The following is a 16,259-nucleotide window of genomic DNA, read 5'->3' on the forward strand; positions in this document are numbered from 1 at the left end:
AATCCAACCAAGCTTATCTCGGTTCATCATCAGCCTCTCATATCAAATCAAATCACCTTTAATATGATAAACGTCCACGATGATTTTCTCCCTATGCGCACGTTATACCTCGGCACCTCACCCGCTATCGTGTCCACCTTCTGCGCACGTTATAACTGTGCGGCTCCCTACCGACAGATCTTCCACCTTTGCACTTGGGTCTCTCCGTCCCTTTCGTCCATGAGCCATGAACTTGAATGATCGAACCAAACCCAGAAAACCCAGGATACTACCTCCCTCTTCTTCTTCTTCTTCTTCTTCGGAAACCCTAACCCCAATTCCCAAAATGGCGCGAAAATCTATTCTCAAATCAACTGTTGTGACCGTCTTATGCGTTTTTGGACTGTATGGGTTGTCCACCACTTTTTTCAACCCCATAAACCCTTACCACTCCAGGCTCGATCTTAGCCTCCCTCTTGATTCGTCGTCCAAGTCGCTTTCGCTCTTGAGCACTGATTCCGGGGAGAATTTGTCGAAATTCTCCCGGAATTTCGGGCCGGTGAAGGTGTACATGTACGATCTTCCGAGGAAGTTCACGTACGGCGTGATCGAGAGCTACGCGGTGGCTCGGGGAGGGCTGGAGAAGGTGCCGGTGGATGACGTGTCGTCGCTGAAGTACCCCGGGCACCAGCACTCCGGGGAGTGGTACTTGTTCTCGGACCTGATCCGGGAGGACCGGGGTAGGAGGTACGTTGTTAGGGTTTCGGATCCGGAGGAGGCGGATTTGTTCTACGTTTCGTTCTTTTCGTCTCTTAGTTTGGTGGTGAACCCAATTCGGCCAGCGAATGGGGAGGGTGCCGGAACTGGGTACAGCGATGAGGAGATGCAGGAGAGTTTGATGGAATGGTTGGAGCAGCAGGAGTATTGGAAGAGGAACAATGGGCGGGACCATGTGTTTATATGTCAGGATCCCAATGCTCTGCATCTGATTGTAGACAGAGTGAAGAATGGGGTGCTGCTTGTTTCGGATTTCGGGAGGCTGAGGAGCGACACAGCATCCTTGGTTAAGGATGTGATTTTGCCGTATGCCCATCGGATTAAGTCTTACAGTGGGGAGATTGGAGTTGAGAATCGAAAATCTTTGTTGTTCTTTATGGGAAATCGTTATCGCAAAGAGGTAATATTTCAAAACTCGGTGATTCAGATGTTGCCATTAACCATTGTCGTGTTCTGTATCTAATAATTAGAAAAAGACAATCGAAATTAGGGTGAGTCCATTATGTACTTATTACTGATACTCTAGGAACTTCAGGTCACTATTATCGTCTTCTGATAGGGAAAGCCAACAATTTATTATCGTAAAATCATTTTAAAGCATTGTTGTTTTCTGATAGATAATGATAAGAATATGATCGATATGAAGTGACTTGAATATCTTCAAGTTGAACATCTCTTGAATTTTACAAACATGGGAAATACTCTGCCTGTAGGCCAATTGAGAGAACCCACAACCCCGGGATGTAAGATAATCCGTTTCCTTGAATAATTCTTTATATTCAATTGCTTGATCCAAGAAAATTAACTCCACTCTTATACACATGAAGTTGGTCCAAATTCTTGGCATCCGGCACCCTGTGGTTGAGCTGAAAGAACTGAAAACAAGCAAGTTGGAGTTACAAAAGGCATAGAACACCCCGAAAGGCCTATACTTCATGTACCTTGCGTCCCACCAATATCTAATTCTGTATTTTCTTCTTTGTGGATGATCAGATCTCAGTAACAATGGGTTGCAACAGTTCTATTTTTTTGGCTCCCAAGTTTACTAAAATTAGGTTTTGTATATTATTTCTTAAGTGGCCTATGACATTTAGATTTCAGTGCATCAATCATGGGCCTCATACTCTGTTTCTTTTATTGTTTTCAAACTGATCTATGGTTTTACATTTATTTAACAGTTTTTTCTCCTAATAATATGTTCAGAGAGAAACATAAGCCACCAAAATTTTTTCTTTATATGGTGCCAACTCTTGGTTGAAGCTCACTATGATGGTTAATTCTGTTTCTCTATATTTGTTCTTAAATTACTTAATGTTTCTATTGTATATTTATTTGATTATGCCAATTTATTTATTTATTAGAAAAATCCCATCTAATTCCCCCCTTCTCCGGATCTCTCAATGCTAATTTATGTACAAGATGACCAAACCTGCATATTTCATTAGTTTTTCATGTTATAATTTTATTAGCTCTCCCTAGAGGTGATTTTATTTTTTGTTTTGGCATCCTCTATGTACTCTCATGTACTTGAGGTGCACCCCCAGTCTTTGATTGGTATCTTTTATATATTTTTGTTTGCCTATCAAAAAAAAAAAAGGCTATCATCTCTCTCACTATGCTAATGTATGCCTCCAAGAAGGCCAAGCCTGCAAATTCAGGTGGCTTTCAACCTACAATTTTATTGCCTTGATGAAAATATGGTTATCTACTAGAAGACTGATATTTTCTGCTTATTTTTCAATCACCATCTGGTTGTAGCCATTTGAAGTCTGAAATGTTGTCTGCCTACTTATAGTATAGGTTTCTGTCACATTATACGGGGACATTCTTGCTTTTAGGGTCTTTTTTTTTTTTTTTGATAGATTGCTTTTAAGGTCTATTTTAAAATTTAAATGCTTCTCTATTTGTAGGGAGGAAAAATTCGGGACTTGCTTTTCCAAATACTTGAACAAGAAGAGGATGTTATAATAAAACATGGTGCACAATCCAGAGAGAGTCGACGTATGGCTTCACAAGGGATGCATTCATCAAAGTTTTGTTTACATCCTGCTGGTGATACTCCTTCAGCCTGCCGACTCTTTGATGCTATTGTTAGCTTGTGTGTCCCAGTGATAGTCAGTGACCAGATCGAGTTACCTTTTGAAGATGTCATAGACTACAGAAAAATTGCAATATTTGTAGATTCCACCTCTGCTGTAAAGCCAGGATTCTTGGTTAAGAATCTGAGAAAAATAACCAGAGAGAGAATTTTGGAATACCAGCGGGAGATGCAAGAGGTAAATACTTGCTGCATTTTCAGTTTCCTAGCTTCTGTACTGCTGTTCGCTGCCACACCACACTATTTCTTCCATTGTTAGTGTTTGATGTGTCAATGGCCTTTTTGTTTGATTTAGAGTATTGATAAAGGAATATATATTAATGGGAAGAATATAATCATTAATATTATTAAGTAAAATTAGAAGTTGTCCATGAGAAACTAGGTTGATTGATTCTCAAATGATGATCAACATCTTTTTACTTTTTTAAGTACCTAGAGTTGGGAGGAGGCATGTTTTCCTATACAGTCTTTATTTCAATAATGAACCAAACATTAAAATAGATGTCACGTTCTATAAGGAGACAATATCTCAGGATGCATACATGACCAGGAAGAAATGGTTATTCATGTTAATTTCTGTCTTATTGTATGTTATTAACTATAACAAGTCATCTATTATTGATTAAGCAATTCTAGTTTAGAGATAGGATCAGTTGGCTAGGTCAGGTCACTGAACTTAACAAGTATGTGATTCAGGTGACCCGATACTTCGAATATGAAGATACAAATGGAACAGTTAGTGAAATCTGGCGACAAGTCTCCATGAAGCTCCCACTTATTAAATTGATGATCAATCGTGATAAACGCCTTGTCAAGAGGGAAATGACTGAACCAGACTGCTCCTGTCTCTGTTCAAACCAGTCCGAGATCAGGACCTTTTTATGATGCCATATATTTGTCTAATGATTCTGGAACTTGGTAGTCCTGCAAAAAATTGTGGGATTGAAATATCAGCATCAGAAGAAAGTCTTCCTGGTTTCTGAGGGAGTGAGGAGTGGTAACTCATAAACTCCACTGATCAGTCTGTTGCTGAAGGTACTGGCGTTCCTTACATAGATTTTTTTCCTTTTTCTTCTTACACAGGAAGGGACAACTGAAGTTTTTCTTATTTCATTAGGTTATCTGGCATTTAACTGTTATGGATGCCTAGGTGCTTTAGTTTTCCTTTCTGTTACTTCCATTTGAGGGCAGACTGTGCGGCTGTTTATCGTTCCGTGTAAATTACAATTGATTTGTATATTGTAGAAAATGAGGAAAAAAATGAAGTGGCTGATTCATTTCTTCCATCTTTCTTATCTTTGAATGCATCAAATGATCAAACAAATCAAGTGCCATTTTTTATTTCGGAAATTCTCTGTATAATTAAGTCAAAAGGAATGCATTGAATGAAGAGTTGAATTCATATCCTTCTACATATATACCAGTTATTTCCAAGCCTCCATACAAAGAAAAATAAAAGATATCCAGGAAGTGATTCGGTCTCTCATCCCTCTGGGCCTAAGAAATTGCATTGAAAATAAACTGCACACTCTTTAATGGCCTTTAGTGCCTGGTTATTCCAGCGTAAGTAGTCAATGACACAGTACTCTTAACTCGGAAATGAAAAACACAATGGCATGTGAAGGAATTTTCCCATGTCCAAATGTCTTTATTGGATCACTTCATCCTTTCACGATGTTGATAATATTTCCTGCACAATTATGAAGCTTTTAGTTCAAGCAATGTTAGAAACAAGATGTGGGAGGAACTATAAACTTGCATGCTCTTTTTCTTCCCAGAAATGCAACAAATTGTATCCAAATGACTGAATTTCTGATGCTTCCCAATTAATTTATTTTCAGAAAAGTTCAAAAATTATCATTGGTATAAGACCCTGGACCATATGTTATTAGTCGCTTCAGATACAAAGGGAAGCAATAATTATGGATCCATGCTTGCTATTTACAGTCTGTTCTAGTTAGACAATGTTGAATTATCTTTAGCCGCAAGTAGAATGGAATGGGATGAAGGAAAATAGAGAAATTGTTCAAGGCAATAGGGAGTGAATTCTCAATATTAAGTCCAAGAATCATCAGTGGAAGAAAATGCAGATACAATGAAAAGGGAAAAAGGGGAGAAAATGGGAATACAAGTTTACCAATTCAAATCTTCAACCAGGCGGCCATTTCATCTGTCTCCCACCTAGTACATGCAAGTGGAGATGATACACAGATTGACCTGGAGCAAGAGATGATTACGCATGATGGAATCACTTAAGAATAACCTAGAGAAATTTTACAGAATGAGATCAAAACTTACAGGCATCCGGACCACTATTGATGACTACACGAAACCCATCAAGAATACCTTCTTTCTCTGCCACTAATCTGGCTGCATAGAGAAGTTGACCCAGTATCTGTTCATGTCTTACTTCAGCCTGACAAAGCATAAAACGAAATCAAACATATTCTAAGTTCAGAGCCCAAATGCAGAAGCTGTTTATCCTAGAAAAGGAAAGAACAGAAAATTGTAACAATAGTTTCATTGCAGGTGCTAAATTTTGTTTTAAGGATGAAAGCAGTCAGGCATTGTAGTAGCTATATTTCCCATGGCCATGCTAGTTGATGTGGTGAAGAATAAGAGGTGTAAGGGGGAGAGACTTATTTTTAGATGAGTCTCTGCAACTTAGGAGCAATTACTGATGCTCTTTGGCATTTGCAAAGAAACCTTTTCAAAGAAGATTAACCTTGTTTAACCAGACCATGATTTTAGTTAGTATTGCCAAAACTTCCATGGGTAGGTGTCATATGGCAAATAGTGAGTTCCGAAGATTCAATATAATATCGTACACATGAAAGTTCAGTGAAATGAAGTTATTAGATTTCACAAATTCAAGGGTACATTATGATTTGTAATTGGGTTTTTTGTATTTGATTTGAGGTCTACTCTAGTCTGAAAAAGCAAATGATGGCAAATAACCGGCAATCAAATCAGTCAACCAAATATCAGAATTCTTCCTCAAAGATCAAAAAGTGGTAAGAAGAATTTAAGCAATTCTATGGCTCCATAACACAAAACATGCAAGTTTTGGGAAGAGAAACATAACCACATCCATTTGAAGACCACAAATACATCACAGTCCCAAGAACAAAATGGGAGAATGATAAATATAACCTTTCCAAGCTGTGTCAATCCATCTCTTAACTTTGGAATGACTAAAACATGAACTGGAGCTTGTGGGTTGACGTCCCGAAATGCTAGAACTTTTTCATCCTCATACACAATGGTTGAAGGAATCTCCTTAGCTATAATCTTGTCAAATCTGAAAAAACATCAATTCTATCATATGGCTGCAATCAAGAACTTTCTCTGTAGAAAACTTGTCTGACTGAATTATTAGTATTACTATGGAGTCCTACGAAAATCCTAACTTTTGTTGGTCTTTTCAAATGTTTCCACAGCAGTAGCATGGAGAATATCATCAAAACTTCCACATTCCAAAGGTTCAATCCATTAATTTCAATATACAATATATCAAACTGAACAACTGCATTATGTAACTTGAATACGAGATCAAACCAGGGTTAGGTCACAAGGTAGATACATGGTTGGAGCTCCACTGTCGGCATTGGCTGCAGCAGCTTTGGCAGAAGCCTCTTCATTGTTTGTAGCACTAATCCGACACAGGGATCTAATAGAAGAGAAAAATCAACATTCAACAACATTTTTACCATCAAACAGATAATTTCATCTTCCCAAATCCCCAAATGGGGTTCTAATCAGAATCCAAAATTTCCTGAACTTCGACAAATTTTAAGAGAATGGATTGGATTTCGAAAACCCAGAAACAAAAAACCGAGCAGAAAAAAGGGCACCTCCTGAAATTGACAATTGAGGCCGAGGGTTTTGCAGTCCCCAAAACCCTAACAGCCCTTGTTGTTGTTGATGCAGTGTACCTGTTCCAAAATTTCCCCAGCATTAGAACACTCAAACTCTCCTTTATCTAGGGTGAGAGATTTCTGGAAAGAGAGTACCTCATTATAGAAAAGGAGGAGGTCATCGCAGCCATGGATTTGGAAGCAGAAGCACCCAAACCAACAGAAAAAATCATTCTTCCAGAGAAAAGAAAAACCATAAACCCCTGGCCTAGGGTTCAGCTCCTCTCCTTCCCTTTTGGTCCACTTTTTTTTTAGCCACGTGACAGGATGTCGAAGATATTATATAAAGACTTGGTCGTGCTCTATTTCTCATAATAGTAATCTCACTTCTCCAGAGGAAAAAAAAAAAGAAAAAAAAAGAAAGAGGAAAAATGGGGAGCTTTGTGGTGCAGTTCCCCAGCAAATTGAGGAACTTCACAGTTTGGGCTTCACCCAACAATGGTAAAATCTCCACTTTGATTCATTCCTTCATCCAATCACACATCTGCTTTACTTTCAGTTCTGTTTCAATGGGGTTTTTGGGTGGTTTTCATTTTTCAGGGGTCCCATTCGATTCTCCACAGTCCAGAGGGCCAGTGATTTTGGAACTCCCACTCGATAAGATTCGGAGACCACTGCTGCGTACCAGATCCAATGATCCAGAAAAAGTGAAGGAACTCATGGAAAGTATCAGAGAAATTGGCCTCCAAGTACCGGTAACTGCAAACCTTTCGGCTTCTGAATTATGGGATTTTCTTCTTTTTTTTACATGTTTTTTTCAGAAATCTCTTGCTGGGTTTTTAATTATTATTGTACCAACCACCAATTGATGGGTTTTCTTTTAACTTTCATTCGACGGTCTGGTCTAAACTTACTCCTATATGATTGCAATCCTTCTGTTTGAGAACTGCAGATTGATGTGCTTGAGGTTGATGGAGCTTACTATGGTATGTGTTTATTCATATCTTTACTATAGTTCTTCTATCTAGTTCACAATATTTAGTGATCTGTCGGTAGGATTTAACTCCTCCATTCTTTCAATTAAGGAAAAAACTTTAAATAACTTCTGCAGACATCCTGTTCAGCTGAAGCTCATGCTTCCCTGCTCTTTGAGACTGCAGGTTTTTCCGGTTGTCATCGGTACGAAGCACACCAGCGCCTAGGGCTCCCAACAATTCGTTGCAAAGTTCGACGTGGAACGAAAGAGACATTGAGGTATGTCATCTTCTGCATCAATGCCCTAATGCCAATTTTTTCTATGCATTATCATTTGTTTTCTCATGTTCTGTGTTTCCATGTTGCAGGCACCACCTCCGCTGAGTGGTAGAAGGCTGTTGCTTTGAGAGTTGGGGCTCAATTTGGCTTTACTTCGATATCAACTATATCAGCTGTTGTACCCTGTTTTCTAGTCCAATGCTGTGTGGTTAAGTATGATCCTATGTCTGTAATTGCCTCTATATGAAGTTTGTGGAATTTATTGATCTTATACCTACTCAGATCTCAACTTTGTCAAGAAAGGATTCGCTCACCCGTCATTCCATTGTCATTCTAAGCTGAAAGGTTAAGCTGTTAAGATAAAGGGACATAACATATGGTAAGCTAATACCTTCCTGTCATGTGTGGTCTCGGATCTGTAAATGGAGAGACAAATTAAACAAAAATATATTAGTTAGGATATAGACTCATAAAATATATGGGGCAAACAACAGCAAAACATACATTGACGGACCGAGCATGAGAATCCAGAAAAAGCCTTCAAACAAGAAACCAAGTTCAGGAATTCTAATTACAATAGAAGGGCGGAGATAAGCTTGATTGGCCTAAGGAGGCATCGGTTCATGAATGAGATAGAAACAAAGTAGAATTATAGATATAAAAATTGCCAAATTTGTACAAGGGACCTGCCATCGAGTGTATATTAATGGATAGCTGAGCAATGACACCTTCATATTCCGCATAATCCAGGTGCTCTTTTACTTGTATGATATAGGACCCGATCTTGATACCGCAAACCTAGGCAGTGGGCTGGGACCGGTACTCCCAGAAGTTGATCCTTCAGCATACTTAACTTTACGGCTCGAGCTATAATCCAATGGACCAGAGCGGCGAACATTCCGATGCCTACTGTCACTGCTCCGAATGGTTCCACTATCAGGAGCGTAAGAATGTTCCTGGCTATATGTTGATGATCCCCTGAAATAACCTGAATCAGTAGCACTTGACTGAGGAGTAGAGTCGCCACGGAGCTGCCGGAACCCTGGAGATGCATGTGCCAGAGAGACGGCAGGTGAGTGGCGAGGTGATATGCTCAGTAATGCCGGCTGTGCAGATGGGGAATTTGCATAGTACTGGCCATATATTGATCGCAGAATGGCATAGGGAACATGGGGTTCAAGTGAGCTTCTTGGAAGGTATGACGAGATCTCGCAAAGTTGGTCCAGGAAGATAAGCTTTGGAACAAGATTAGACCTGAGCAAGATAATGGAATGTTATTAGCAGTTTGCAGAAATATTGTACTAACACAGGAAGAACTAAAATTAGCAATAATTGGAATAAAATAGTAAGAATGCTTACAGAAGAATATTAACCAGGTAGGCCTTCCATAGTTTCTTTTAACAGCTAAAATCATTGGAGTGTTGGGATACATAGAAATTAATTTAATTCATTCTTTTGTTTCTCATAATGTTCAAATAATAACTTCATCGCTTAAAACCAAACACAAGGAATCATTACCAAAGCTACAAATATTACATGTTACCAACCATATCACACACACACCAGTGAAACATATATCTTAGGGACTGTAGGTGATTTCCTTAGAAGTGTTATCTTGCTACTGACAATAGCTACTCTAAAAGAAAGCTCAGTTAAACACAAATAAAGGAAAACTATGGTTAGGCATTTCTGGCTTGCAGTCTGTAATTCTTGTTTGCTAGAGGACTGTTATAATTGTGGGGCTTAAGGGAAACCCAAAACAAATCATTAAATAATATTATTATTGAAAAAGAGACGACTAGTCATAACCATTGAATTTATGACAATTCTTGGTGTAAGAAAGAAGAACCTTTCAGGGGATGTCTGACAGACGTGTCAACATCCTGTACAGTACTAACCATTGGATCATAGAAATTTGGGATGATCTAGGCCACTAGTCAAGGATTTGGAGTGGCATGGGGCTATATATATATGCTAGCCCTCTCCATTTGATCATGACCTCTATGCACCCTTAAGAATTCTTCTAGCTTTATTCCTACTTCCCCTGTACAGTTATGCCTCATATTACTCTAATCTTCTCTAGCTTGCTAAATGTGGTGCTAAGGCACTTGGAGTAGTGTCTACAGAAACTCTCTAGGTTGTAAGAGGTCAGGGAAAAATCACATGTTCCAAGTTTTTGAGAGAGATTCAACAATCGAGGAGTGTCTCTCTAGTGCTTGAGGTAAATCTCTCAGTTGTGAGAGTGGGCAAAGCAGAGTCCAAGGCAGGGAATGAAACAATTCTATTTTGGAAGAGATTCCAAACCCAAAAAGAAATCTCTCAAAAGCTTGTGGGATTTTGACAAAATTTCCTCTTCTAGGCAGAGAAGAGGGAGAGAAGTGAGGTAGCAACTAGGCCAGGGAGGTTCTCCACATGAAGGAGAGGACCCTGCATGAAACCTGATCCTCTTTATGGGCACTTTGTCTCCCTTTTTCAAGGAGCATCAGGAAGGAGACAAGCCATGTTAAGGTGACGATTCCACAATCAAGGAGGATTCTCTCAAAGGATTCCAGAACTTTAACAACTGCAGTAACTGCAATCCCTTTTTGAAGACTCTCCCACTTACTTCAAGGAGCACCAAGAAGGAGATGAGCTTTTACAAGGTGAGGGCTATGACCTCTCCTCTTTGTAACCTTTTTAATCTCTTATTTGGTTAATTGTTTATAGAGATGTAAAAAAGACCAGAAAAAGAAGAAAATGCAGGGAGGGAGAGAGGGGAGGAAGAGGGAGAGAAGAAGAGGGTTTGAAATTGTTTTTTTTTTTTTTTTGTAGGCAAGGAGAGTGTATCTATCCATCTATCTAAATATAAAACGCCTGCAAAAAGCTGCAACAAAGCACACATGATGTAAAGGAGAGAGTTTAAAATGATATATTGCCCTTTCTTCTGTTTGCCATTTTCACCTTCTTAATCAGAGGTTAAAGAGAGCCTCTGGAAAGCATATGACAGCACTCTATTGACAGCCTTACTCATGAGGATAATGATATGTTTCTTTCATATTGGGTGTGTTGGAAGCAAACCAGCTTTGGGTTATAAACTTAAGGCAGTATCTTGAGATGTGTAACTTGAAAATGAGGCAGACAATCATAATATATCCATGAAAATATTAAGAGGGCAATAACAAGAAATGCTGTTTGATACCCAACATGATCACATAACATAAGTCATTACAATGAAATGATAATGGTGAGATTGATGAGATGACTATGGAAAGATAAGAATAGAGAGATCATGAATCAGTGGATTTGCAAGAAAAACTACAAGTAGCTCAATAGATAAACCCAAAAGAGAACATTTCGATGATTCAACCATGTTTAACAAATACAAATTAAAGTTAAGAAGACACAATAAAACTTAAAAAGACAGTGAGAAGAAAGCCAAAATGTACATGGAAACAATCAGTATAAAGAGAATGAATATATGTGTGAACTAAGAATGAATTTTCAGAGAGTGGAATGATGCACGTGATAGTATGAGGTACCATGTAGCATAATATGAAAACAGAAAGCATTTCTACCTGTTAGTTTCGCTCCAAGAATCTAGTATTATTCCTGCAGAAAATTTAACAAAGATCTGCATTGCAGACTTTATGCTTGCTTCAGTTGACAATCGGCTCTGTATTTCAGAATCAAAAGTAGCAGCAACATGCCCATTTGAGAGAGAACTTTTCTGATGATGTTCTCTTTCCAACCTGACAAACTCACTTCCAGCAATCACAGCACTGATGCACCTGCAAACAAAGTTTGGTTGTGAAAGAGCTAGCAATGCTAGTTAATAGGTTTATCAAACAATGTTTCCAGAACTAGACCAGCCATTGAACCAAAAAAGTCGTTAAATCACAATTCAATGGTTGGATGGGTGGCCCAACCGCAGTTGAACCATGAAGTCAGCATGACACCATAAATATATAATATATATTATCAAAACTAAAAATTATCATAACAAATTATATATATATATATAATTAAAAAACTTAATGATAGTTCATTTTTTATCAAAGATAACATGTAAATGTATTAATATTTCTAATTTCATTAAATAGAACAAATATAGCATGTAACTGTCAAGAGGATATATCCAAGAATGAAATGAGATTTTATTATTTAACTTTATCTACATTTCAACGGCTATATATTCTATCATTCTATTATCTTAAAAATTACTATTTTTTTTTTATCAATAAGCAAAAGAATTGTATTACGAAGAGGCACTAAAATAGCGACCCACAGAAGTACAATAAAGAGACACTCACCCTCTTACAGTTAGATCCAAAACAACAAGGAAAAACAAAAAACATTCTCCCTCGTCGCGAACCCACCCAATCTATAAAATCTATTAAGGTCGAAGGACCACCTTTTATCCACAATTTGGTCTCCAACCAAAGTAAATACACAAAAAAAGCTTTCAACCTTTGGATGGACAGCACACTATCTTCAAAGGCAATTTTATTCCTTATCTTTCAAATGACCCAAAACAAGCATAACGGCCCCACTTGCCACACCACCTTCCTCTTTTTACCCACTTGCCACTTGCCACACTATCTTAAAAATTACTATGCTTTTTTGCCTATATTACTCTCATGTTTGTCATCTTACAAATAAATTTCACTACAGATTGATAATGATGTTAAATTTTTTAAAAATATTTTATTAATATGTCATAATATTTACTCAACCTAGTGGCTTAGGCTCCCAAGGAGCCTGCATTCAAGCCCACTCCATTCAAAGAGAGAGACAGAGGGAGAGAGAAGAAAAAAAAAATCTTCCTGTTCTGCACCAGCCACTTGGGTGCTTGGACTGCTGGGTCAACCAGCTCAATGCTGGTCCAACCTCAAAAAAGGCCAATTGGTGAATAACTGAGGAGATGATCAGTCTGCAGTCCGACCGGCCCAACCAGCTGGCCAGTCCAGTTTTCAATACATTAACATCAACATCTATAAAGAAAATGCACAAGCCATAATGTTTGGGAAAAGATTATATTCAGCAGTCTGATGCATGAGCCAGATAACCTTGCACATGCACCAGGAAAATATCTGGTTCCGAAACCTCATCTTGAGCAAAAAAATCTGATATCACTTTATCAGATGGTTTTATTTCTGTAGTTGTACTAATTAAGGTCCATAAACTAGATGGACATGAACCATCCACATGTATACCTCATACGATTCTATGGTCAAGTAAGCACTACAAATCATGTTCAATTCAAGCACTAAGAAATGTAACAAATCCTAACCAGGAGATAATAAAAACACCAAACCTGGCCAAGCAATGGATATTGTTGTTGAAGCCACCAGTATCAACATTGAAGGCAGTAGAGCTCCAGATATTGGATGTCATGAAGGCAGCAAATAAATACGGTAACAAGCTCCAAGAACCATCATTTGCACCTCCAACTTCTTCTAAAATCATTCTCACCCACTCAGAATCATGATCACTAACTAAATTAACACTGTTTGCCACCACCCTCATCCTCCTTATCTCCTTCTTTTCGGGTATTTCATCGGGTAGATGCTTAACAACCCCAGATAATAATGAATATATCAAGGGCACACCTTCTTCAAGAACAGCTCCAGCAGCTTCTGCCAGTAGTTGATCAAAGGCCAGTGCTTGCCCTGCCTGAATACAGAACCCAATTATTGTGTCCATATCCACTATCTGCCTCAAATACAACTCTTTCTCTGTACGATCACCAGAATGCATGCCTGCAGCAACTGCCTCTAGCACCTCACGGTTTGACCTCAATGATGTGTCAATGCAATTTAAAAGTGCAGCTGTATGTTCTTTCATCATTCTGTCTAGCCTGTCCACTCCATAGCCACCAAAAATACGAACATAAGATTGCAACTCTCTAAGATCAGTAACTGATTCGGCGAAGTATCCACCCACAGGCCTCGTACTCTTGAAGCATTTGTGGACTGGTGCAAAAAGGATTCCAGCACCTGATATATCCTTCACAATGTTCTCAATGTACCAGTTGCAAACCGCTTCAGCTGCTGATCCAGTATTTAGATCAGCTGGTTTCTCAAACAAATGCAGAGAAGAAACTGGCCCTGAAAAGGCCTCCGAGAGTAAAACTTCTCTGATTCCCTGGGTTAGGTCCATGCTAATGTGCTGCTCTGCTAGATGGACTATGCTGATATGTCTGTGAAGCAGCGATTCCAGAACAGAAGGTCGTTGAAGATCATTATCAGTTTTTAGTACAGTAAGCAGTCTCCTTCTGAAGTTCCCAAGGATGCATTCTCTCATATACTGCACAGTGCAATAGGTAATGCTATACTGGAATCACAAAAATCTAATGTGGGTGGATATTAAGTTCCAAGTAAACCAACAAACACATTTACATTACTCAGTCAAATATTACACATGATGCAATTATAAATAAACCTCTGGATTATCTACCTGAAGCAGGCAAGAACCAAACTACATCAACAATGCAATCTGAGCATGAACAAATAATATTGAGAAAAATCGTAAGGGATTCACAGAGATCCCAAACAAATGGAAGTCAATGTATTCAGGATACATAATTACAAGTAACAGGCTTAAAGTAGATAGAGAGAGAATAGCAACCCTTTTTGGTAAGAGATGATAAGAGGGAGAAAATGGGTGGATATATACTCAAGAAGAATAAATTCAGAAAAATTGAAGCAAAACATGTAATCCAAGAAACCACAAAATGCACAAAATCCAATTTGATATCATACAAGCAACTGTAAAAAAAAGAGCATGACTCACCTCCCTCAGAACAAAGACATGGTTCAGAACACATATAGGCTCCATATCATTCAAGACTGAACACAAATTTGTCAACCTCTGCATTGCAGCTTCTAACCTGCCATTAACGGAATACAAAGTAAAACAACTCCAGTGGCAATCTTGTCCATTCTGAAGTTTCTCAAGGACAAAAAATTTAGCATTGTTGAAGTGACTTACATTTTGATAGAATTATTATTTTCAGGATAGCTCTCATGACCAGGCAAAAGAAAACCAGCCACTCCTCTTGGAAGTTTTGATGAAGGAATTGAAACTCTTGATGCATAATTCATGAACACAGCTGCCTGCTCTGGAAGAAGCTGAGATATTGCTCAATATTAGATCTATAAATTGGTTACTTCAACTATTTTCTTATGTTACCAACATGATAGATGAGTAACAACCTGCATCTCTAGAGAGCCAAATCCACCTTCAGAATCAAGAATATTGATTAATCCTTCCAATCCTCCCATGATGGATTCAATGAGAGATTCTACATACAGAACTGCATCTCGGCCAATTTTAGTTATCTGCATTCAGTTTAAAAGTGAAGTGGCCATTAAGCACTTAACAAAATGCACCTAGTATGAAAGACAATCTCTAGAAGAGTAAGCTTATTCCTGAGGGGAGGTTCATGAAATTGAGAGTTGACGATTGTGAATGGTTGTTGGGTAAGAGCTTTGGCTACCACCTATTTAGGTAGCTCCTTTCAGATCCTCTGCAGTGTGGGACATGGTGAAGGAGTACTTTAAAAGGAGGCTTGCTTAAGACAAAAGCAGTACCTATTGAAAGGGGACAGTTGACTCTCATCAAAAGAAACCTATTCAGCTTGAGAGCTTATATCTGCACATCTTTGTCATTCCTAAAGCAGTCAGAATGTGGATGAAGAAGATTCATAGAGATTTCTTGCATCCTGTTAAGTGGACTAAAGCCTATAAGGATAAGAGTAATAGGGATTTAGGTTAAAGAATTCTTGCTTCTGTGTACAAAGCTTTGTTTGGAAAAAGGTTGTGGAAGCATGTAAGCAAACAAAATTGTCTATAGAAATGGGTATTTTCAGGTAGATCTGGAAAGATTGAGAGCTGAGGTAGAGAAAAAGTAGGGAAGGTGTTTGGTGTGGGTCTTTAGAAAGTTTTTAGAACAGGTTAGGGGAAATTCTGGCCCAGGACATGTATCTCGCTAGGAAATGGGCTCAGAACCAATTTTTGACTAGATAGGTGGTGCAGGGAGTCTGGTTAGAAAGATTGTTTGCCTTTTCTTTTCAGAATTTCATTTAATAAAATGTACAAGAGTTGTGGAGCTTTGAGCAGTGGAATAGAGGCAAGATCATTGGAGCCCCCATCTCTGGAGATGGGTACATGATTGGAAGGTGGAGAAAGGGAGTACTTTCCTAGAGCATATTCACTAGGTGATTTTATAGGGAGCTGATGAAGATCGATTAATGTGGAGGGATTTTCTTGAGGAATAAGGGAAAACAATCTCAGTAATTTCCAACACGTTTTGAT

At 38.5% G+C, this 16,259-nt stretch overlaps 4 protein-coding genes across 8 annotated transcripts in view; 2 read left to right on the forward strand and 2 right to left on the reverse strand.

The window, feature by feature from the left end:
• The first annotated feature begins 99 nt into the window (after nt 1-99).
• LOC117915919 (probable arabinosyltransferase ARAD1) lies at nt 100-4,138 on the forward strand. Its single transcript, XM_034831669.1, has 3 exons — nt 100-1,156; nt 2,667-3,032; nt 3,551-4,138. The coding sequence occupies exons 1-3, from the start codon at nt 227-229 to the stop codon at nt 3,737-3,739; spliced, it is 1,485 nt and encodes a 494-aa protein (XP_034687560.1). The 5' UTR covers nt 100-226; the 3' UTR covers nt 3,740-4,138.
• A 93-nt stretch (nt 4,139-4,231) lies between these two features.
• Nucleotides 4,232-6,992, reverse strand: LOC117915925 (14 kDa zinc-binding protein). Its single transcript, XM_034831681.1, has 7 exons — nt 6,868-6,992; nt 6,709-6,789; nt 6,438-6,524; nt 6,008-6,155; nt 5,153-5,270; nt 4,992-5,071; nt 4,232-4,544 (listed from the first exon to the last, which is right to left on the reverse strand). The coding sequence occupies exons 1-6, from the start codon at nt 6,966-6,968 to the stop codon at nt 5,004-5,006; spliced, it is 603 nt and encodes a 200-aa protein (XP_034687572.1). The 5' UTR covers nt 6,969-6,992; the 3' UTR covers nt 4,232-4,544; nt 4,992-5,003.
• A 129-nt stretch (nt 6,993-7,121) lies between these two features.
• On the forward strand, nt 7,122-8,246 carry LOC117915930 (sulfiredoxin, chloroplastic/mitochondrial). 3 transcript variants are annotated; one of them, XM_034831697.1, is made up of 5 exons: nt 7,122-7,212; nt 7,312-7,466; nt 7,664-7,697; nt 7,865-7,965; nt 8,055-8,246. In XM_034831697.1, the coding sequence occupies exons 1-5, from the start codon at nt 7,143-7,145 to the stop codon at nt 8,091-8,093; spliced, it is 399 nt and encodes a 132-aa protein (XP_034687588.1). In that variant the 5' UTR covers nt 7,122-7,142; the 3' UTR covers nt 8,094-8,246. The 3 variants fall into 3 exon arrangements, with proteins under 3 accessions (XP_034687588.1, XP_034687596.1, XP_034687582.1); XM_034831705.1 differs by having other exon boundaries at nt 7,872-7,965; XM_034831691.1 differs by having other exon boundaries at nt 7,122-7,466; nt 7,872-7,965.
• Nucleotides 8,247-8,413: 167 nt separating this feature from the next.
• Nucleotides 8,414-16,259, reverse strand: part of LOC117915897 (protein NAP1) — a 31,900-nt gene continuing 24,054 nt past the window's right edge. For all 3 annotated transcript variants that reach the window (XM_034831642.1, XM_034831649.1, XM_034831656.1), the window contains 6 exons: nt 15,159-15,284; nt 14,935-15,074; nt 14,737-14,833; nt 13,259-14,250; nt 11,520-11,732; nt 8,414-9,219 (listed from right to left, as the gene is read on the reverse strand). In XM_034831642.1, the coding sequence (XP_034687533.1) occupies nt 8,724-9,219; nt 11,520-11,732; nt 13,259-14,250; nt 14,737-14,833; nt 14,935-15,074; nt 15,159-15,284 (2,064 nt within the window). In that variant the 3' untranslated portion in view covers nt 8,414-8,723. The remainder of the gene's footprint in view (nt 9,220-11,519; nt 11,733-13,258; nt 14,251-14,736; nt 14,834-14,934; nt 15,075-15,158; nt 15,285-16,259) is intronic.

Source organism: Vitis riparia, chromosome 1 (assembly GCF_004353265.1).
Source record: "Vitis riparia cultivar Riparia Gloire de Montpellier isolate 1030 chromosome 1, EGFV_Vit.rip_1.0, whole genome shotgun sequence".
Taxonomy (NCBI): domain Eukaryota; kingdom Viridiplantae; phylum Streptophyta; class Magnoliopsida; order Vitales; family Vitaceae; genus Vitis; species Vitis riparia.

Coding starts and splice junctions, on each gene's coding strand:
- LOC117915919 (XM_034831669.1), top strand. CDS start 227: ATGAACTTGAATGATCGAACCAAACCCAGAAAACCCAGGATACTACCT. Junction 1,157..2,666: donor GAAATCGTTATCGCAAAGAG/GTAATATTTCAA, acceptor CTCTATTTGTAG/GGAGGAAAAATTCGGGACTT. Junction 3,033..3,550: donor ACCAGCGGGAGATGCAAGAG/GTAAATACTTGC, acceptor TATGTGATTCAG/GTGACCCGATACTTCGAATA.
- LOC117915930 (XM_034831691.1), top strand. CDS start 7,143: ATGGGGAGCTTTGTGGTGCAGTTCCCCAGCAAATTGAGGAACTTCACA. Junction 7,467..7,663: donor AAATTGGCCTCCAAGTACCG/GTAACTGCAAAC, acceptor TGAGAACTGCAG/ATTGATGTGCTTGAGGTTGA. Junction 7,698..7,871: donor GGTTGATGGAGCTTACTATG/GTATGTGTTTAT, acceptor TTGAGACTGCAG/GTTTTTCCGGTTGTCATCGG.
- LOC117915925 (XM_034831681.1), bottom strand. CDS start 6,968: ATGGTTTTTCTTTTCTCTGGAAGAATGATTTTTTCTGTTGGTTTGGGT. Junction 6,525..6,708: donor TCAATTGTCAATTTCAGGAG/GTGCCCTTTTTT, acceptor CTCTTCTATTAG/ATCCCTGTGTCGGATTAGTG. Junction 6,156..6,437: donor GACAGTGGAGCTCCAACCAT/GTATCTACCTTG, acceptor ATGTTTTTTCAG/ATTTGACAAGATTATAGCTA.